We start from the raw sequence: 22,578 nt of genomic DNA on the forward strand, positions 1-22,578 counted from the left end.
AAATTGCACCTTAGAATGTTTTGTCAACTTTGAACTGCTGACAAATTAATGTGTTCAGCTGTGCAAACACTGACATTCCTTTTTTCTATGGAATGAAACTAAGAATCTGCCTTTGAAAGCCAAAATGGCTAACATGAATGTAGTAACATGAACTCCTTTGTTATGAACCCAACCTTATACATCTGCCTGGAGCTGTTTGTGTGAACTGTGTTTTACTACTAACCCCATATCCATTTAACTGAACTGAACTCTCCTTGGAACAAAATTATTAACATATATGATTTCTAGAGAAAGACTGCATGCCAGATAAAACTAGACTTCTGTGATTCCACGACACTGGCTGCATTGAAGAAGTTAGTTCCAATACTAATCATTTATTTGAAACACTGGATCTGTACAGCTTGGGTGTATGTCCCTTTTTATTTATAGGAACATTTGTTTCACTTGATTTCCTGGTTCCAGATCTTCCACTGCCCGATACCGTCTTTTAAGAAGAAAGGTGGTTTGATATCTGAATGGCTTCTGTTTTCTGTGACATGACAAATGTATACATCACAAGTAAGAATACAGATAGCCAGGAGAAAATAATTTCATTTCCCATATGCTTGGAGTAGGGCAGTCCGGTGGCTCAGTGGTTAAGATGCTGGGCTTGTCGGCTGAAAAGCCAGTAGCCCAAGCTTGAGACCTGAGTGTTAAACAACAGGGTTAACTCCTGTCCTCACCCCAGTTCCTGCCAACCTAATAGTTTGAAAGTCTGTAGAGATTCTCAGTTATTCTCAGGTTGTCCCAAAGGTACATTTTTGCATGAGGCCAACTGGACCTTCTTGTTTTTTTTCCTTTTGAAGACATTCTTCTTCAGTTTCTTGGATGATAAGCGAAACATCTTCAAAAGAAAAAACAAGAAAGTCCAGTTGCCTCCTGAAAAAAAGCACCTTGGGACATGGTAGTTTGAAAGCATGCAAATGTGAATAGATAAATAGGTACCACTTTGGTAGAAAGGCAACAGCTCTCGTGACATTATGCTGGCCACATGACCATGGAAATGTCTTTGGACAATGCTGGCTCAATGACCTTGAAATGGAATGATTACCAGAATAAAATCTGCAATGACTCCTTTTTTTAAAACCTTATGCATAGAGTTCAGAATGAAATACTTGTTGCTACTCTAGTACCTAAGTCAAATTGGGATGGAGCGGTTGTCCTGTATGTTTCTTATTTTCAGTGTTGCAAGGTTATCAGAAAAGAAGATTAATAGCCTTCAAGTTGCTTTGGCGTACTAAAAACAGTGACTGGGTAAAAATCAGATAGGTAACTATTTTAAAATCCTCTTCCAGTTACAATCACTGGAAGATAATTACTTTACTCTAAGCGTGACATGGTTTAGTGTATTATTTAAAACAGGTCATTGTGTATTTCTTCTCTGCGTTGACATATTCCACCAACACTTTTACCTTTTTTAGTTATTCTTCTGCATACCATTGCAATAGTATGTGAACTTGTTTAGTCATGGCAGAAAGAAATCAGGTGTTCAGCTGGTATGGAGACCTTCTGGTAAATCCTGTTTCCCTAAGACAAGTCTGTATATAGGATTATGCCCCAAAGTATTCTTTTGTATTATATGGACATGTTTGGGCTTGTCATATGCAACTCTCTGCACAGAACTGCAGTAAGTCAGTTTTTTTCCCTTTGGTTTCTAAAAATGTGACCTTTCTGTAATTCCAGATTCTTTGAATATTTTTATCTATTAGTCTTAAGTTTAGGTTTCTTAGTATTATTTTGGGAATGAAGCCAAAACTTGTCCACGTTTTTGCTTTACCTATGGTAGTTTCTTGGGCTTGACAACTCTTATATAAAACAGTGTATAATAATGACACTAATGTGATGCATTTCCTGTGTTTTTCTAATTAGCTTTAAATGTTATTTAGTGCAGATGAGTAAATCTATTGCCTCTTTATACAGTTTAAGAAAGGCAGTATAGTACATTGGATAACATATTGGACTAGGACTGCAGAGTTCACATTCAGCCATGGCTTTGGATCAGTTATGTTCTCTCTCAGCTCAATCTAAAATTGTTGTTGTAAGCTACTGGAGGGTGGAGTGCTATATTCACTATCTTGAGCTTCCGATAAAAGGCAGGCTATAAATTCAGTCAATATTTGCTACCAAAATTGCAAAGGTAGAAATCACATACTGCATTCTCTCATGCCAGTATCTACACACTGCATTAAGCCAATATTTTTAAACTATGTTTTGTTAAATGAAGTATAAACTACTCTTGGCTGGGTTCACTCTACATAAGGCATAATTTACTTAGCCACAGGACAGTGAAATTGATTTGGTTGAATTCAGAGGTGGGTTGCTGCTGGTTCGACCTGGATCGAGCGAACCAATAGTAGTGGCGGCAGGAGGCTCTGCCCACCTGCCTGGACCACAACGTGCATGGGAGCACACCCAAACCAGTAGGAAAAAAAAATGGCAACCCACCACTGGTTGAATTCATATAACACATCAGTTGCATCGGATTCCTTATTCTACAGAGGAATTATTGAGTCTGTTATCTGCACCTCTATAACTGTCTGGTTATAGACAGACACAAACTTTGAGGATAATTAGAACTGCAGAAAAAACAATTACTACCAACTTGCCTTCCATTGAGGACCTTATTATACTGCATGAGTCAAAAAGAGGGCCTATTTACAGACCCCTCGCATCCTGGACATAAATTGTTTCAACTCCTACACTCAAAATGATGCTATAGAGCACTGCATACAAAGACAACTAGACACAAGACGTTTTTTCCAAATGCCATCACTCTGCTAAACAAATAATTCCCTCACCAATGTCAAACTATTCACTAAGGCTGCATTACTATTACTATTAGGCTTCTCACTGTTCCTATCTCCACTTATGACTGCAGGACTGTAACTTTGTTGCTTGTATTCTTACGATTAATATTGATATTGTTTCCTGATTGCTTATTTGTATCCTATGACTATCATTAAGTGTTGTGCCTTATGATTCTTGACGAATGTATTTTGTCTTTTTATGTACACTGAGCGCATATGCACCAAAAACAAATTCCAGTCACACTTAAAGAATTCTATTTTATTCTATTCTATCCTACCCTATTCTATTTCTACTTCTGTTTCTATTTCTATTTCTATTTCTATTCTATTCTATAGTTATTCAGAGATTAATACAATGTGTGATGTAACTAATCTCACTTTATTGTGATGCTTTGCTAAAACTAGCAAGGTGTTTGCTTTTGTATGAATGCTAGATAGTTGTGTTCAGGAAGCAAGCCCCAATATTTTTCTACTTGACATCCTAATAGATTTTCAAATGTTTAACATAAGAATCTCTTAGAACAGGAATCCTAATATTCTTCCAGAACTTTTTTCAAGTATAGGAATCTGTGATCTCGAGAATAGAAGTTATAATGTATGTATCAGGATTCTCATACCACTTATCTGAGCAAAGGCAACTATCAGTGTACAACTCTTATTGTAGACAAAAAATGTAGGAAATACGTTTTTGGTAATTTCATAGCATCATTTGCAAGTTGTACAAGAATTGCCTAATAGAAACTATATATTAATTAATCAGCCACTGTTTCAGTGATAACAGGTGATCACACATATCAAGGGTTTCCCCAGTTTGTAAGGCAGTAGCCATCTTGATTAATATGCCTGGCATCATAGTTTGCAGCTCCTTTTTTTCCTGATTGAAAGAAAAATATATGCAGTGGTCAGGTCAAAGTTGAAGCCACATTAGACAGATTTTATCTTCCCATCTCTTTGGAAAGAGTGCACATACTATTTTTGAATATATTTTTTACATTAGCAATAGCAATAGCAATAGCAGTTAGACTTATATACCGCTTCATAGGGCTTTCAGCCCTCTCTAAGCGGTTTACAGAGTCAGCATATTGCCCCCAACAACAATCCGGGTCCTCATTTTACCCACCTCAGAAGGATGGAAGGCTGAGTCAACCCTGAGCCGGTGAGATTTGAACCGCTGAACTGCAGAACTGCAGTCAGCTGAAGTAGCCTGCAGTGCTGCATTTAACCACTACGCCACCTCGGCTCATTATGTAGACATGACGCCTATTTGCTTTGTGCTTAGTGAAACTAGCCAATTGTGGTTTGTGAAGCAGTGGCTAAGCAAATTATAACTTAGCACAACTTATCAGCTCATCTATGCACACCTAGATTTAGGGACTCTATAAAAATGCTTGCTTCCATAAAAACATTGGGTGTGGGAAAGGCATACTAGATATCACCATTAGTGTTCAAGCAGAACATACTAAGTTGAAAGTGCCAGTAAGACACCAATAAGTTTCTACTAACTGAAAGATCAGGTCAGGGTAATTGATGTGTCCTTCCAGGTTTGCAGTCTTTGGAAAATTGAGGTCCACGTAACTCCATATAATCCATATAATTAACAGTATTAATTACAAAGCACAGAATCAGAATTACAATTAGACCATCTTTCATATGACTGGTTATAAATCTTTGTTATAGAATGGCTATAAACCATTAATAGCAACTTTGGCTGACATAATTTATACCATAATTTTTTAAAATTGTGCACAATATAGTTTGAAATCTTTCTGGCATTTCCTTTTATTAAGAAAATTGTGGTTTGAATGAGAGCACAATACTTAATTTTCATTTCTTATTTTGTATGACATGGTAGTAATGTACTAATGTACTACATTAGTCTTCTCTTCCCTGGTAACCTACATATTAAAACTAAAGGTTCCATTATTGCTGATAGATGCCCTTGTTGACTAGTATGATGTGTGCTTTTCCCTCACATCTACATATTTCTTCAATTTGCTGTATCTTTATAAAAACTGACCTAGCATTTTACTAATTGTAGAACTGAATATTACTTTTTGATTCATGATGAATTACTCTGTAATTTTGCTATTGAATCCCCCCACCACTGGTAATATAAACAAAACGTGGAGGCAAGCTCCCCCCATGTTTTTAATAATCAGAATTTTTAAACACAGAGGATAACTTGCCAGTGGTGTGATTCTGCCAGTTAGTACCACTTTGGGAGAACTGGTTGTTAACTTTCTGAGCAGTTTGGTGAACTGGTTGTTGGAAGAATTCATTAGGGTAAAGAACTGGTTGTTAAATTATTTGAATCCCACCACTGACTTGACCCTTGCATTCAAGTATCTTTTATCAGTTGGGTTCTTCCACTCTCTTTTGCCATTGCCCACCACCTCCATGGGTTTGGGACTAGCGAAGATGGGTATGAGGAGTCCTCGGTGATGTCTGAGTTTGCTTGTTTTCTTGCAGACATTTCATTACCCCAAACTAGGTAACATCACCGATGCTAGTTCAGATGGGTGTAATACAAAAATATATAACACAGCAGGCCTGAACCACAAGATTTTTTAATAATAATAATAACAACAACAATAATACTGTAGAGGGCCGAAGTGTACAGTTTATTGATATCGCTGTTCCAGGAGATGCCAGAGTTGAAGAAAAAGAACTAGAAAAAATTATGAAATATTGTGACCTGGCCATCGAAACTATACAACTATGGATGAAGCATGTAACAGTGATACCCATTGTCATCGGGGCACTTGGCACCATGTCCAAGAATTTTGCAAAATACATCAACAAATTGCAGCTTCCTGCAATAACACCAGCAGAACATCTTATATTTTAAGAAGGTCCTTGGTTGATACCTAGGATGCTGGCAGCAAACCGTATCAACCATTTACACCAGTCACTGGTATTTGTAATGCATTTGTTGGAAGAAATGTCCTTCTGGGTTTGGCTCCAAGTGGGGAAAAAGACACTGGAGACATGGAGGCTGCTTGGAAAGATGGTTTTAATGGTGGGCAGGACCACATGGCTTGAGTCCTGAACAGAAAAGGTGATCACATGCTTCAATGTTGGTAGAGAAGAGAAGGGAAGGGAAGGAAGAGAAGATGAGTCCCTGGTTTTATGCCCTCTCTGGCCTTTGATCTTGAGCTTGTATTCTGATTGGTTGTCAGACTCCCATGGGCCCATGCAGGGGCAACTCTCTAGGCTGCCTTTTGAATCCAGGTTTGGTTGAGTTCTCAGATGCCATGTGGCAAGTTGGGTAAAAGGGCCGATATTATCATGCCTTAATTCCATCACTCTGGAGCTGAAGAGGAGAACTCTTTATTATGTGAAGTGGACTAGCTCAGGCTTTAATGGCTCATTGACAAAGGGGGATGGGCAGGAAGCTGCAGACAGCTATTCTGATTTTTAAAACATGTTTCTTCCTTTTTCACATCCAGAGAAATATTCTGCCTTTTCAATATTTCCTAGGATATTTCATTTTTTCTGGGAGAGGGCTGGGTGATAACTTCCTACACATTTTTAAATGTTCAATTGGCGGAGTTTCATGTTTAATGAATAAAGTATATAATAATAATAAATGGTGCAATGCAAAACGCAGAGGGGCACCCTGGCTTCTCACGAAATCTGCGTTGTTGCAAAAGCTCGAAAGTGTGAGGAAAATGCTCCTGGCAGAGCTCCAGCGAAAGAAATAGCAAGCACTGGAGTCCAAAGAATGGGTCTCTCGGGCTTACAAGAAAGCACCTCTCGCTCGCTGCGCCCACCCCATTTTCTTGAGACAAGCGTCCGTTGGCCCCCGCCCTTCGGCTTCCCACCGCAGTCGGAGGTCGCTTCATCCCCTCGCATTCCTCAGCCGCGATTGCTCTTTGCTGCTCCAGATTACCCCCCTCTCCCTCCCTCTCTGTTCTCCTTTTGTTTTACTATCAGGCGAGAGTCTCGCTTCCTGTTGATACCGGAATGTTGTGAACAGGCGAGGGAACCGCCACCTTCACCCACTTCTCCCTTTATCTTTATCCCTTCCACCGTAGTGGAAGTAGTCGCCCCTCGTTTTCCTGGAGGGACGGTCCTGGAGCTGCTTCGGCCCAGAACCCTTAAAGGCCTGGACTTGCAGCTTGGCGAGACGGAAGGGAAGGAGGAGAAAGCAAAAGCGAGGGGGAGGGCAGCGTCGAAACCGGGACTCCCCGCCCTCTCCGGCGGGAAGCGTCAGGTGCAGGTGCGGACAAAGGGGAGCCGAGAGTCCGCCTGGGCGCAATGGTGGACGCCGCTGCCTAAAGGCCGCCTTTGTCCCGGGAGCCGATGGCTGAAGCCTGGCGACTGGAAGAAGACGAGGAGGAGCGGAAAGAGGTGGCCAGAAGGCACCGCAGGGCGCTTTTGAACCCAGCGACAGGTAAGCCGAGGAGGTGAGAGGGCCATGCCGGCGGCGTTGGGCGGGCGAAGAGGGAACTTCGCCGGAGAACTCTGCCCGCGCTGCCTGCTTAGCCGAAGGCGGGGGCGAGTGGGAAACCGAGTGCCGCTGGATTGAGGATCAAGGCTACAACCCAGAAGGAGAGCGCGCTCTGTGTAGCCACTCGGCGTTGTTGTGTGTCAGAAAACCCTGCAAATCGAAGAGAGCTTCTTGGGGGCTTAATGAATCTAACTTGATTCCACAAGATATCTACCTACCTACCTACACCTCTTTCTCTCTCCCTCTCCCTCTCTCCCTCCATATCTATCTATCTATCTCCCCCCCCCCCTACCTACCTACCTATCTACCCATCTTTAAATTTTCTCTCCAGCACAATAGTGCTTTTGTTTCTCCTTGACTTTCAGTTATTATGTCTATGCCACCGCACAGATAATGCTGTTGGACCCCGTCAAAAGGAAATGTGGAGATATTTGGATTTTTTCCTTGATAAAGCAATTTTATCAGTTCCTGTTTAAACAAGAAAAGGATGGGTTTCTGGATGGATTGAACAGTTACCATTACATCATTGTAATGCTGTGGTAACAGCTGGGAGTTGTCATGTATCTTTGGTATTGTTGGGGTTTATATTTTGGACCTGCTCAGAGTTGGTTGGAAACTTAACTTTATAGTGATTTCAATAAACCTTGGCTAAAGAAATTATGGCTTAGTGTGACGTATAAACCCAGATTATGGGTTAGTGAAAAAAGCAAACAGCTACCATACACCCTTTCTTATCTCACAATGAATTATAAGAGGCCATTCACACAACTTATGGTTGGGTAAAAGGAAGTAAGGTTCAAAGTTTAATACTTAACATTTCTGATAATGAAGTGATTAATACACACACATACACACTGGTGATGGAACATTTTATAAAAGCACTTTTTTTCTAAAAGGGAGTGACATGAAGCTTTGTGCAACAAGTGTCATGATTTAGTTCCTCGGTGATCTCCTGGGAGGATTGGGAAATACTCGATTTGAATTGCTGAAAGCATTGCCAGTTCATATAAAATGGTTAATAATGAACACTATAAATCAATGCTTTAGCTTAGTTTCAGGAAGCTTTTTTAAATTCCTGTGGTACACGATACTTATCAAGTCTTTATAAAAAGGGAGGGAACATGAATGACCATCTCCTCTTGGCATACTTTAAACTTGAGTTGGACTGCTTACTTTGCAAACTTCCTGAATTATCAACCACGTCATTATGTTTGCAAAGCACTAAAATGTTCTGTGTTAAAGTGCTATTTTCCCTCCTCACCCTTTGGCTGAAAGTTTACTAATCCCTTATCCTCACATTATCTGCTGGCCATTTTTCATGCATTTCAGTTGTATAGGAGCGGTGGAGTTTCACAAGCATTCCGTAAAGTTATTGCATGCAACTTAATTGTCATATATACAATTGCATTTGAGGCATTTCATTTTGTTTTATACATATTACACCATCCTTGCAGATAGGTATGCAGTACAGGTAGATGTCAGTTAGCATCCATTCATTTGGCAACTATTAATGTTACAGAGGTGCTGAACGAGGGATACTTATGAAGGGTCCTCACAGTTTTGGCTGTTGCAGTGCCACACAGTCTCATGATCACCATTTGTAACCTCCATTGCTGACTAACAAGCAAAGACATTGGGGAAGTTCGCAGGAGGTCACAACAGTGATAACGTAACTGGGGGGATGCTGCAATCACATGGAATTCAATTAACAATGGCAGCTGGAACTGCCAGAATGTATCTGGAGAATATCAGGAATCAAATAAGATACTTGGTGGCATTATCTTATTGTAGGATGGACTTTGTCTATATTTGAGACCTGGTTGTGTGTGTTTAAGTAGTCATGTATTAACTGGAGTAACATTTACTTTTGATAAATATTGTAAAAATAGAAGAGATCGGATAGAGAAAAAGGCTATTGGCAGTTTGTGGCACTCATTTGTCCATTTAAGATAATCTTCTCTGGTAATCTTGCTGTTGGGTCTCAATTTGCTGTTCATCAGTGCCAATTCTGGATATGGAATTGAAGTCATACTTATTGTTTTCATGCACAACCATGATATCCTTCTAAACCAGGGATGTCAAACTTGCGTCATCATGGCATCGTCACGTGACTTATTGTGACTTTTTTCCTCCTTCACTAACCTGGGCGTGGTCATAGCCAGTGCATGACGCATCCAGCCCACAGGCCACGAGTTTACACCCCTTTTCTAAACTAAGAGGATTACGAATTGAATACATTGGATTACAGTGTTACACTTCATCCAGAGTGGGTTATTCAAAATAATATTAGCCAGGGCAGAGTATATCATATTCCATTTGTGTAGTCTGTACTTTCCCCATATTACATAAACGGTATCTCTGGAATACAGCAATTTGTTAGTTCAAATGAGGCAGTATCAGTATATGGATGACATGTAATTGTAGATTACAACTATGAGCTGGACAGGAGATGCAGTTGATGTTCTGTTGATTGTAAGGATCTGGATAGAGTGAGCCAAGGTAAATCCCAGCTAGTCTTGCTGTTAATCTAGAAGCCTTTGGGCTTTCTGACACATTCTTTTATTTATAAGGAAGAAGGTCCCATTAAGAAATAGGTCAGTGACTTGATGGTCATTACAGTTACTTTTAGAATCACAGTTACTGTTAGAATCACAAATGGTGTTTATGAGGGTACGGTCTTTCTCTGCTGCCACTGGTGTAGCAGTTGTGGTCCAAAGTAGAGATGGATATTTTAGTAATCATAACACACATATTCTTTATTTGCCAGTTAAACCAGGGTGACACTCTTCATCTAAGACCATCCCTGAAGACAACTTGAAAGCTTCATGCACTGGTCCATGTGCTATGGAACAGTATATTACCTAAATTGGATGCTCCATTAGCTAGCAGTATATTCCAGTTAAAGATGTTGGTCATTATCTTATAAAGCCCTAAGTGATGCTTCCAAGTTTGTGACTTCTTTTGAATTTTCAATATCCTTGCATAAGTATGATGTAAATCATAGTCTATACTTTACACAAGTAAAAAAAAACTAGATAAAGTGAATCCAATTAAACAAATGAATAAAATATTAGATGTATTTATTTATTGAGGAAAATGAAACATTGAACATTCAAAAGGGTTCGCAAATATTTAAGCACCACTGTATATTATTTATATCCAAGAAACCCAAGGCCATCTCTTTCAAAGGGAATCTACTTGTAGCCTTCAATCAGCCCAGGAGCCATGGCACCTTCCAGGAAATTTAAAGGGTGGAAACAAGCCTAGAAGCAAGTTTTTTTGCTGCAATGTCCCCACCATCCCGGTCCCACTTAATGGAATATGCTTGCCCAGAAAGTTCTTGCCTGCTTTTCAGTTTGGAAACCCATGAAATCACAATACGTGGAGCGTAGAGCTACATCATAAGCCATCTTACACCTAAGGTGTACTATTTTACCATGTAACCTTATTATATGGGCTACAAAATTTAGTATATCAAATTATAGGATCAAACTACTTGTATGAATTTGTGTAACAAGCAGCTATCTTCATTGTTTTTGTGCAACTACTATTGTTACAAAACACATGTTTTTTTAAAAATGTCAGAAATGTGTGTTTTGATATGTGACAGAGAGCTGGGTAGACAGTTTTACATTTTAGTAGACATTTAAATTCATTGTTCCTTATTTTCCTATTTCACTACTTTGAATTTACAATTGACCGTATTCCCCAGTAATCAGTGAGCACGTATGCATTGAATAAATCCAAAGCAAAAGATTATCCCTATGACTTTTCTTTAGGCAAAAGAAGTCAGTAGGAAGAATCTGTTCAAGTCAGCTGGTTCTCGCTCACGTACTGTTGGAATAAATTAGGGATGGTAACAGAGGCTCTTTGACTATTATCTATCGCTGCTTGTCCTTGGAAATGAACCAGCACCACTAAGCACAATGCTGTTTTAATTTTACAGAAAAGTACTTGTCTGTTGGTATTTGTACCAAAGGACACATGGAGCTACAAAGAAGTTGCAGTTTTTCACTAACTGTAAAAACATTATATGTAAAAAATATAACTCTTAATACAGAATGAAAAAATATTTTTTTTTAAATCCAAAGGTAAAGCGTAAAAAGCAGTTTCTTTCTCTGGAATAGTCAAATGAATAAAATTGAAGTAGACAAATTGAAGCTAGAAATTCAAGTTGTTGTTTTAAGTATGATGCTTTTCCTGCTGAACTTGGACATTCATATTTCTCTAGATAGTTATGTCACAAAGCCACTCCAAGGATGAAAGCAAATAAATGCATAAAACGTTTAGCAAAAGTTTAGCAAAAATATTGTATAAATACTATAAATTCCTTATGGCCCTTACTGTAACCTTGCATAAATAAGGTGATAGTTATGAACTTAACACAGGCAAAACTGTTATTACAATTAAGATCCTAATATAACACCCTAATGTGCACTGAATAATATCTGTTTCATTATAAATTTCAATTTAATTTAAAATAGTTTAGAGTAGACAGATAAAATAGTCGGGAATTTCTAAACCTTTGGCTAATAAGCACATTTGGAATTTAGAGATATAATCTAATCATCATGAAAAGTGACTGTTATGGTGGGAGTACATGACTACTCATTTCAGAAAAATGCATACAGGCAAAAAAGAATGTATTATCCAAGTCCACTTTTTATTCACATCTCTTCATCAATGTTGTTTTTCTTGCCACATTTTTAGAATGCAAAATCCATGCATATTTTACCCTTCATACATACATGAAACCCAGTCACTCCAATAGTTTCTCCCAGCATTCAGACAAGAAAACTTGAGAGAAATGAGTATGGACAATGTAGTTTATTCCTAGCTAAAAGATTTGGGAGTGCCCAGTTTATAGGCTCTGAGTAGATTGATGCAACATATTAAGTAATTGTGGCTTATAAAATTTGTCATAGATTGGATGTAGTCATACAACACCCTTAGCCATAAACATTATTAGCTTAATTCAGTGGATAAAATCAAGAGTCTATATTAAGGCTTATTACAGTGTGGGATTTGTGCTCTCACCCTTAATGGTATAAGTTATTTTCAGTTAGATGTGCATGTGTATGAGTGTGTGTATATATATATAAAATAAATAAACAAGAATGTAAGTGCTTCAAATCACATTGAATGTGTATCAGATATGTGTTTGAATGACTTAGTTTACATAATGCTAAATTACAATTAGATGATGTGTTCTTTTGCTTGCCTTTGTGGCAGTTCAAACTATTTTTAATTTGATGAATCAGGATTTATTTATGAAATTTATATGCTTTCCATCTCACTCTGAAAAGTGACTATACTGTATTTAAGGTTACATGCAAATCTGCCAGTAAATTGACCATATCTTCTGATAATAAATCATATGGAAGACCATGTCTATGACATTGGCATGGAATTAGATGTAGATTAGATTAGAAAAGTACTGAAAGAAGATGACTAGAAACAATTATTTAGATAAGAAGATAGTATATTTGTTTGGAAACTATAAGGAAAAATAAATAAATCTCGTGTTTGAATTATGTATAAATAATATATTTTACCTAGATAAATTGTTGGTACCACTAATACCAGTGTTGTCTAAATGTTTATTGGGTTATAATTGAACTCAAAGATAACAGATTAAATAAGTTATTTAGTTACTTCTATTTATGTGAGCTAATTTTTGGTGACCGGTGGCTGCATTTTGGAAAGTTATGGTCACTATGGGTGGCATTCAAATCAAATTAAGGCACTTACAAAATGATACAAAATATGCTAACATCAGAAATATTAAAGGAAATATTAAAGAAGAGTGAAGACAGAAATTAGTAGCTACAATATCAACCATCAGTAATACTATCTTCTATGGAAAGTTTTTTTAAAAATAAAGAAAAATAGTAAGAAAGAATGTAAAGAAGAAAAATTATAAATAATTGCTTCTTTACAACAAAACCATTTTCTTTATATTATCCTATGTACATAATGTTAGATTGGGAGCTGCTATTAACCTGTTTATACTATACATTGAATATGTGATCTAATGACAGAGTAGTTGAGTTTATAATTGTGCTAAAGCCAGAGGTGGGTTCCTACTGGTTTGGTCCAGTTTTGCCCAGTTCAGCCCGATTTGGCTGAACCGGTAGTGCCATGCCAGCCTGGGTCACAGAACCAGCAGTGACCCAGGCTGGACACGCCTCCGAACCGGTTCCCCAGTCACCGTCACCGCCATTTTTTTTAGTTCTGCACATGCAGAACAACAATTTCTACGATATTGAACTGTGCAGGTACACGCAAAACACACATATGAGCAAAACTGGCAGTAACGCTGGCCAGAACCCACCCATAACTAAAGTAGAATATGGCTTGTTTTTGTAAAAAAACAAGCAAGATATACTGTATCAGTAGTGGGTTGCAGGTGGTACGCCCCAATACGGGCGTATCAGAGCCTTCCTGTAGCACCGGATACCGTTCTGGTATGGTGCTCCGGAGGGCCTGCCCGCCCACCCGCGCTCCTTACCTGTCCTTTAAAGCCTTTGGCGGTTCCACACATGCACATGGCAGGTACAGTGCCTGTGCGATGCTCCGCCGAACAGCTGGAGCATTGCGGAGGCGTCGTTGGAAGATAAGATGCATGCGCGTGCTGCTCGCATTCATGTGGAGTACACCGTTGCAACCGGAACACACCACTAGATTTATACTTTGTGTCATAGAATGAGTATGGTTTGTTGAATAAGACACAGTCAAATATAATTCCAGATGGTCCTCAACTTACAATTGGGAGCAGGACATCCATTGCTAAATAAGGTAGTTATTAAGGGAATTATGCTTGATTTTACAACCTTTTTTGCCACGGCTGTTAAGTAAATCACTGCAGTTGTTAAGAGAATCACAGTTGTTAAATGAATCCAATTTCTCCAATTGACTTCGAAGTCGGAAGTTAGCTGGGAGGGTTGCAAATGGTGATCACTATTCTATGACACAAAGTATAAATCTAGTCACAGTTTTACACTTAAGCCTACATACGGTTCAGTGGTGTGTTCTGGTTGCTTCATCATAGTCTTTGCTTGTCAGAAGGTTGCAAAAGGTGACTACATGACTCCAGAACATTGCAACTGTCATAGATATGAGTCAGTTACCAAGCATCTGGATTTTGATCATGGAGCCATGGGATGCTGCAATGGTTGTAAGGATGAAAATGAGTCACAAGTCACTTTTTTCAGTGCCATTGTAACTTTTAATTGTAACTGAATGAACTGTTGTAAGTCGAGGACTACCTGTAATGGCAGGCATGTTGTAGGCATATACAAGTGAAACTCGAAAAATTAGAATATCCTGCAAAAGTTCATTTATTTCAGTAATGCAACTTGAAAGGTGAAACTAATATATGAGATAGACTCATTACATGCAAAGCAAGATAGTTCAAGCTGTGATTTGTCATAATTGTGATGATTATGGCTTACAGCTCATGAAAACCCCAAATCCACAATCTCAGAAAATTAGAATATTGTGAAAAGGTGCAATACTCTAGGCTCAAAGTGTCCCACTCTAAGCAGCTAGTTAAGCCATAACACCTGCAAAGGGTTCCTGAGCTTTTAAATGGTCTTTCAGTCTGGTTCAGTAGGAATCACAATCATGGGAAAGACTGCTGACCTGACAGTTGTGCAGAAAATCATCATTGACACCCTCCGTAAGGAGGAAAAGCTTCAAAAGGTAATTGTAAAAGAAGTTGGATGTTCCCAAAGTGCTGTATCAAAGTACATTAATAGAAAGTTATGTGGAAGGGAAAAGTGTGGAAGAAAAAGGTGCACAAGCAGCAGGGATGACTGCAGCCTGGAGAGGATTGTCAAGAAAAGGCCATTCAAAAGGAGTGGACTGAGGCTGAAATCAGTGTATCAAGAGCACACACAGACGGATCCTGGACATGGTCTTCAAATGTTGTATTCCTCTTGTCAAGCCGCCTCTGAACAACAAGCAACATCAGAAGTGTCTTACCTGGGCTAAAGAAAAACAGACCTGATCTGTTGCTCAGTGGTCCAAAGTCCTCTTTTCTGATGAGAGCAACTTTTGCATCTCATTTGGAAACCAAGGACCCAGTGTAGGGAGGAAGCATGGAGAGGCACACACTGCAAGATGCTTGAAGTCCAGTGTGAAGTTTCCACAGTCTCTGTTGATTTGGGGAGCCATGTCATCTGCTGGTGTTGGTCTACTGTGCTTCATTAAGTCCAGGGTCAATGCAGCCCTCTACCAGGAGGCTTCGTTCCGCAGATGAGCTGTTTGGGAATGCTGACTTCATTTTCCAGCAGGACTTGGCACCTTCCCACACTGCCAAAAGCACCAAAACCTAGTTCAGTGACCGTGGGATTACTGTGCTTGATTGGCCAGCGAACTCGCCTGACCTGAACCCCATAGAGAATCTATGGGGCATTGCCATGAGAGATATGAGACCGAACAATGCAGAAGAGCTGAGGGCCGCTATTGAAGCATCCTGGTCTTCCATAACACCTCGGTAGTGCCACAGGCTGGCAGCTTCCATGCCACACTGCATTGAGGCAGTAATTACTGCAAAAGGGGCCTAAACCAAGTACTGAGTACAAATGCATGCTTATAATTTTCAGAGGTCCAATATTGTTCTATGTACAGTCCTTGTTTTATTGATTGCATGTAATATTCTAATTTTCTGAGATTGTGGATTTGGGGTTTTCATGAGCTGTAAGCCATAATCATTACAATTATGACAAATCACAGCTTGAACTATCTTGCTTTGCATGTAATGAGTCTATCTCATAGATTAGTTTCACCTTTTAAGTTGCATTACTGAAATAAATGAACTTTTGCTGGATATTCTAATTTTTCGAGTTTCACCTGTATATGTATTCTACTTTCTCTTCCCTGTGTTGAAAGTGTGGGAGGCAATGCATTCTTGAAAGAATGTTAGATTTAAAATGTCCTATATTTGAAACAAAAACTTACGCAAATATGTCATGGCAAAAGTACATGGACACAGCATGATGTCAAGAGCAATAAGGAAGCACATTATAAAGTTCCCTACAGGAAAGATTTTGTGCAGGGTTGCCAAGTAACTTATCCTTGATATATTGTTCATATTCTGAGTTTCAAAATCCAAGGTACTTAATAGTTTAAAATAGCTTTGATCCTGCTAGATACAGAGATTCAGCATTCTTCCATATACAGCAGTGGTTCCCAATGTGGGGCAATTTGATTTTTAATGGGGGCAATCTGAACCTTGTTTAAACCACGTTAATGGCCTTTTAGGCTTCCTCCGCCTGAGTAGAGTACACTTTTTGAGTAAAGTAAAAATTATATGTCACAAGGGGGCTTTGGGATTTTAGAGAAGCTTAGGTGGGGCATGGCCAAAAAAAAGGTTGGGAACCACTGATATATAGTAATTGAAATAACTTAATTGTTATATTTGATCATCATAAAAATGCAATGTAGATAAATGATAAATAAAAATACACTTCATCCCTGTTAATATTGTATGAAATCTTTAATATTTAAGTTCTGTCATTATTGTACCATCGCCATTTCTTATATTTAGGTTCATTCATTTGCATAATTTTAAAACTTCATTAGGCCAATAAGATAACTGAGATGCATTTTCTTTCCAGTAACTAAATAAATTAACTCTACTTTCGATGAGTAAATTAATTAGTTTCTGTTCACTCTTTGTGTATCATTTAATGCAGAAAACTAATGAACAATAATTTTAGAATTTGTGGTATATTATTTTTAATAATGGAAATATATCAAAAACTGAATAGTTGTAGAAGAAATACGTTGTGTTCCTTTTTCTTCACTCTTACAATTAATCCAATTAAAAACATCATTAATTGGAATAGTTTTCTTATCCTTTTCAGATCAAAGAGCTTGTTGGTTTAAAAAAGAAAAGAAAATTATTGGAACTCTTGTTCAAAAGTAGAGTTTTAGTGATAGAAAATTGATTATGTTCAAGTGAATTCTCACCTCCCCTATAGTCTCTCTTAGAACCTCACACTGAAGTTCTTATGAACCTGAAGTTCTGTAGGACACAGTATGAAAAATTGTAGAGAAGCAAAGTTGACCTTGGTAGAGGTATTTGAGGAGTGCTAGCAAATCATGAGCTGGATCTGCAAAATAAGAAAGCATGTGAAAGAAACTTAAAATTGCCCTGACTTGAATCTCTTTGGTATAAAAGGGAAATAAAAGAATGATTCATGATTATTGTGGCCTATATCAATATAATAAGGTTCTAATATATTTTTGTGTCTGTTTCCTGAATTGGCCTATCTTGAGGAGCTGGCATAAGCCATAGTATGGAAGATTATCATAAACACCATGACATAGGTATTAGCCTGGTAGATTTAATTGATACAAATTAAATACAAGTAGTCCTTTACCTATGACCACATTTGGAATTGAAACATGTGCTACTAAGCAATGCAGTTGTTAAGTGAGTTGTACCTAATTTTACAGCCTTTTTTATCATGGTTGTTAAGCAAATTACTACAGTAGTTAAGTGAATCAGGCAGTCATTAAGAAAAATTGGCTGCACTCTACATGGGGCAGCCCTTGAAGAGCGTTCGGAGACTTCAGCTTGTCCAGAATGCAGCTGCGCGAGCGATTGTGGGTGCACCTCGGTACACCCACGTTACACCTATCCTCCGGGAGTTGCACTGGCTGCCTATTGGTCTCCGGATACGCTTCAAGGTGCTAGTCGTCACTTATAAAGCCCTACATGGTATTGGACCTGGGTACTTGAGAGACCGCCTCCTGCCAATTACCTCCCAAAGACCTATTAGATCCCACAGACTAGGCCTCCTCCGAATTCCATCTACCAGCCAATGCCGACTGGCGACCACCCGGAGGACGGCCTTCTCTGTGGCTGCTCCGGCCCTCTGGAACGATCTCTCTGTGGAGATTCGGACCCTCACCACCCTTCAGGCTTTCCATAAAGCCGTTAAAATCTGGCTGTTCCAGCAGGCCTGGGACTGCTGAGTTCCAACCCCACTCAAATTGGTGTGCTTGTTGAGACCTTTTAAACTGGCTTTGTATTGTTGTCTGTTTTTGTTTTCTTTGTTTTATGTATTGTTCCCTTCCCTTCCGGTTTGTGAGCCACCCTGAGTCCCTCGGGAATAGGGCGGCATACAAGTTGAATAAAATCCAAATCTCATTGACTTTACCTGTTGAAAGCGCTCTGAGAAGATTGAAAATGGCGATCTTGGGACTTTGGTATGCTGCAACCATCATAAATACATGTTGCTTGCCAAAGACCCATATTTTGATCACATGACTACACAGACACTGCAACAGTTGCTAAGTTCGGGGACTGTTTATAAGTCCCCCCCCCCTTTTTTTAGTATTGTTGTAATTCTGAAAAGTGTTTAAATGAATGGTTGTAAGTCAAGGACTACCGGTAAAGGCATAATGATAATGAAAGAGCTAAATCTGAGAGCATGGAAACCAATGGTTCTGAGGATAAACAGAACTAATACAAAAACGCTGAATGGATCATTCTTGATTTCAAGGCTGGTAAGAGAATGGGCAAAGTTTATTGACCTAAAAATTCAGGACTCCAAATCACATATAATGACTGATTTTTAAATTGTTCAATTGTCAGATCTTCTGTGCATATGTGGCTTCTGTCTTGTCTGCAGTAAACTTGGCTAGCGTGTCCTGCCTCTGATCTTCCACTATAAGCAAGTTTTTGAATATGTTATGAAACATCTGGAGAGACGAGATTGAATGTCATGCATTTTCAACCTCAACCAGAATAGAACTGGAAGGGACCTTGTAAGTCTTCCAGTCCAACCCCCTGCATAAGCAGGAGATCCTATACCATTTCAGACAAGCGACGGTCCAGTTTCTTCTTAAAAACCTCCAGTGATGAAGCACCCACAACTTTGCCATCAAGCTGTTCCACTGGTTAATTGTCCTCATTGTTAGGACGTTTTTCTTAATTCCAGGTTGGTTCTCTCCTTGATTAGTTTCCATCCATTGTTTCTTGCCTAATGATGGCAACTGCTGGAATTGTTTATGTGACATCACATCTTACAACTGTACTACTTAATAGCAGAGTTTCCACTTCCAATTACCATTGGTAAATGAGACGATCTGTATCTGGCTGCTCAAAAAACATCTGAAGTCCTAGATCTGAACGGCCACATGCTTTTCCAATGTCCCACTACCTAACTGTGAAAGTATTTAATTATTGAATAGTAGCTTGGAAAATTCCTAACTTTGGAGTACTCTGCCAAAATGTATTAATATATTACTAAGTACAGTTGTGCTATCTAAAACCACATATCCATTGTCAGAAAATTGCGTAGCCAGTGTCCAAAGGGAGTCACAGACGCTGATAAGAACTTGTGGTTTTTATATAAATAAATATATTTACAGTAAATAAGAGAAGGAAACGAGCATAGTCAGGGAAATCAATACAGTAGGAACATCATCGGGTAAAACACAGAGAGCACCTAGAGGAGTGATGGTGAACCTTTTTTGGCTTGGGTGCCATAAGTGGTGAGCGCATGAGGGTTGTGCATGGGCGTGCCACATCCATAATGCAACACGCCCCCCCAGTGCGCATGTGCACATGAGAGGCGCTCCCCCCATTTTTTGCATGCTTTTTTCGCCCTCCCCAGGCTCCAGAGGCTTTATAGGAGCATAGGGAGGGCAAAAAGAGCCGCCTCCACCTCCCGGAGGCCGTCCGGAGGCTTCAGGGACCTTTAGGAGGCTTCCCTGAAGACTCCGGAGGGCAAAAAAACCCACCCTACGAGCGAACCGGAAGTGACTTCCGGTTTGCTCATAGGGTTGGTTTAAGCCTTCCAGAGGCTTCAGGGAAGCCCCTGAAGGGTCGTTTTTAGTCCTCTGGAGGATTCAGGGAAGCCTCCTGAAGCCACTCTAGGGCTTAAACCGACCCCCCTGAGCAAACCGGAAGTTCGGAAACGGACTTCCTTTTGCCCATAAGGCCATTTTTTTGTACTCCGGAGGCTTCAGGGAAGCTCCTCCAGAGTGCCTCTGGGGGGAGAGGCTCTTTTCGCCCTCCCCAGGCTCCTATAAAGCCTCTGAAGCCTGAGGAGGGCAAAAAATAGCTTTAAAAAAGGCAACGTCTCACCTGCCCTGACAAATGGCTCCGCGTGCCACAGGTTCACCATCCCAGACCTGGAGGAAAAAAGACAAGGAAACTCCCTCTTTTTATTCACAACCAAACAGAGCTCAGGTTGGCTCGTGAAGTGGCCAGTTGTCTTTAACTAATTAGCTATGACTGTGTATTCTTACTCATTGTCCAACACTTCATTACTCCAGCTATTAAATTTTAAATAACATCAATGTGTATTTATTATAATCTGCATATATTGCTGTTTTAAAAGCTGGATTTGGATACTAACATTCTTGGAAATAATATTACTGTTAATGTAGTTCTTTGACAAACAAAATCTGAAAAAATATTTTAAATGCCTAATACCAGTTTCATATTTCAAGTCTCTTTTTTCTAAATTTTTCCTAATAACTCCTCCCCATGTATGTAGTACCAAGTTGTAGGATTAAGAAAGTCACTTTCACTGACTAATAATCCTATTTAATCTAGAATAAAATGGTTCTTTAAAAAAATAAGTGCCTCTTTTTATTGAAAATAAGATTAAAACTTATCAGACTTTTTAAAAAATTGCTATCATTTTGGGATGATTTTTTTAAGCAGTAAATTATGCAAGTTCAGCTAAACTATTTCCTGTTTAAACAAAGAAAGAAAGGGGGGAAATCGAATAACATTCACTTCCTGAATGACAGCATTCCAATTCTGAGATTGGCTACAGTATAACTGCCAATCAGAATCCTCCTTGGAAGGATCATTTCGAATGCTGTTTACATAGTTTGTGATTTTTCTTTCTCATTCTTGGTGTTGTACCATTTGAAAAATGTCTTGATTTGTTCTGCTGGACAGCTGTATGAAAACCATAAAAGTTTATTTTCTACACAGGATAGCAACATGAAGGGAAAGGATTGTATGTTCCTCTGTAATTTCAGGTATGGTAATTACCAGGTTGTGAAGACAGAAAAGGACATCTTTTCTTATGTTTCCCTATGGAAAGCTTTTTTAAAAAAAACTAATTTTATTAAAGCTTACTAATAGATTAAAGGAACTAAGAAAAATATAAAAAGTTTTTTAAAAGAATAGTAAAGGAAAGTAGAAGACAGAAAAGAAAACAGGATATATATATATGATGCCTGCTTAAGATATCTTGAATGTTGACTTTGTTTTTCAATGTAGTTGGTGCTAATTATGTTGCTATGTTGGCATGCATCAGTTGCTAGGAATAGATGGCAGTAAATAATCTTGCTTGCAAAATAGAAAAATGAAGTACAAATTAAAAACTACTGCGCCGTTTGAGAAAATAGCAATACAAGAAATGATATAGATGAGGGTATTCTGTTTATTAACATCATTTTAAAATATAAGATATTGCATTAAAAGTATGTTAATCTAGTTTGGTGGCTTATAAAATGAAATGAGACCTTTATATAGTTCCAAATATTGTAACTTAAAGTAGAATACTGTGCAAGTCTTTGGTAATATTATTGTATTTTTATATTTGAATAGCTGTATTTGTAAATTTCCTGTGAGAGCCAGTTTGATGTGGTGGTTAAGGCATCAGGCAGCAAACAGGGAAACAGAAAGCCAGCTGAGTGACCCCCGGCCAATAATTTTCTCTCAGCCATAGGAAGGAGACAATGGTACTTCTGAAAAACCTTGCCAGGAAAATTGCTTAGACTTGTTCAGGCAGCCTCCAAAAATTGGACAGAAGTTTGTGGAAGAAAAAAAAAATCTGTGAAAAATGTAGCATAGAATATTTTGCAGAGGAAATGATCTGTCTTGGGGAACTGTTTATATTTTGGTTATATATACAATACATTCATTGTAGTTTTAAAACTCCAAAGCGTTTTCTAATATAGTATGATTTATAATAACTAATGTTCAAGTCATCTTTGCCCAGTACATGCAATCTTCACCCACTGATTAAAAAGAAAATCAGTCTAGTAATAACACTTCTCTGGAAAAAGAACACAGAAAGGCTTAAATGCCTGCAATTGTAGAAGATCATGGAGAAAGGCATAATAGAAATATAGTCTGTATTTGCACGAACTGTTGCTGTCACTGAATGTTTCTCCTATCCTTTCCTAGAGTCTGCCAGCTGTGATTCATGAAATGATTCTTAGGCGCTGACTAATTCTGTGGTTTTCTTTTCCACTCCTCTCCTACATTCTTTGGAAAACTGTTGGGTTTTT

At 38.8% G+C, this 22,578-nt stretch overlaps 1 protein-coding gene across 2 annotated transcripts in view; it reads left to right on the top strand.

Moving 5' to 3' along the window:
- The first annotated feature begins 6,921 nt into the window (after positions 1-6,921).
- The window catches only part of SH3D19 (SH3 domain containing 19), a 61,630-nt gene continuing 45,973 nt past the window's right edge, over positions 6,922-22,578 (top strand). Inside the window, exon 1 of one of the 2 annotated variants that reach the window (XM_014068522.2) lies at positions 6,922-7,242. In XM_014068522.2, the coding sequence (XP_013923997.2) occupies positions 7,152-7,242 (91 nt within the window). In that variant the 5' untranslated portion in view covers positions 6,922-7,151. Of the gene's footprint in view, positions 7,243-21,159; positions 21,319-22,578 lie in introns of those variants that run through there. The other variant, XM_014068530.2, reaches the window with a different exon arrangement.

This window comes from Thamnophis sirtalis, unplaced genomic scaffold, assembly GCF_051295495.1.
Source record: "Thamnophis sirtalis isolate CommonGarterSnake01/CBP01778 unplaced genomic scaffold, rThaSir2_p1.2 scaffold_10, whole genome shotgun sequence".
In the NCBI taxonomy this organism is placed as follows: Eukaryota; Metazoa; Chordata; class Lepidosauria; order Squamata; family Natricidae; genus Thamnophis; species Thamnophis sirtalis.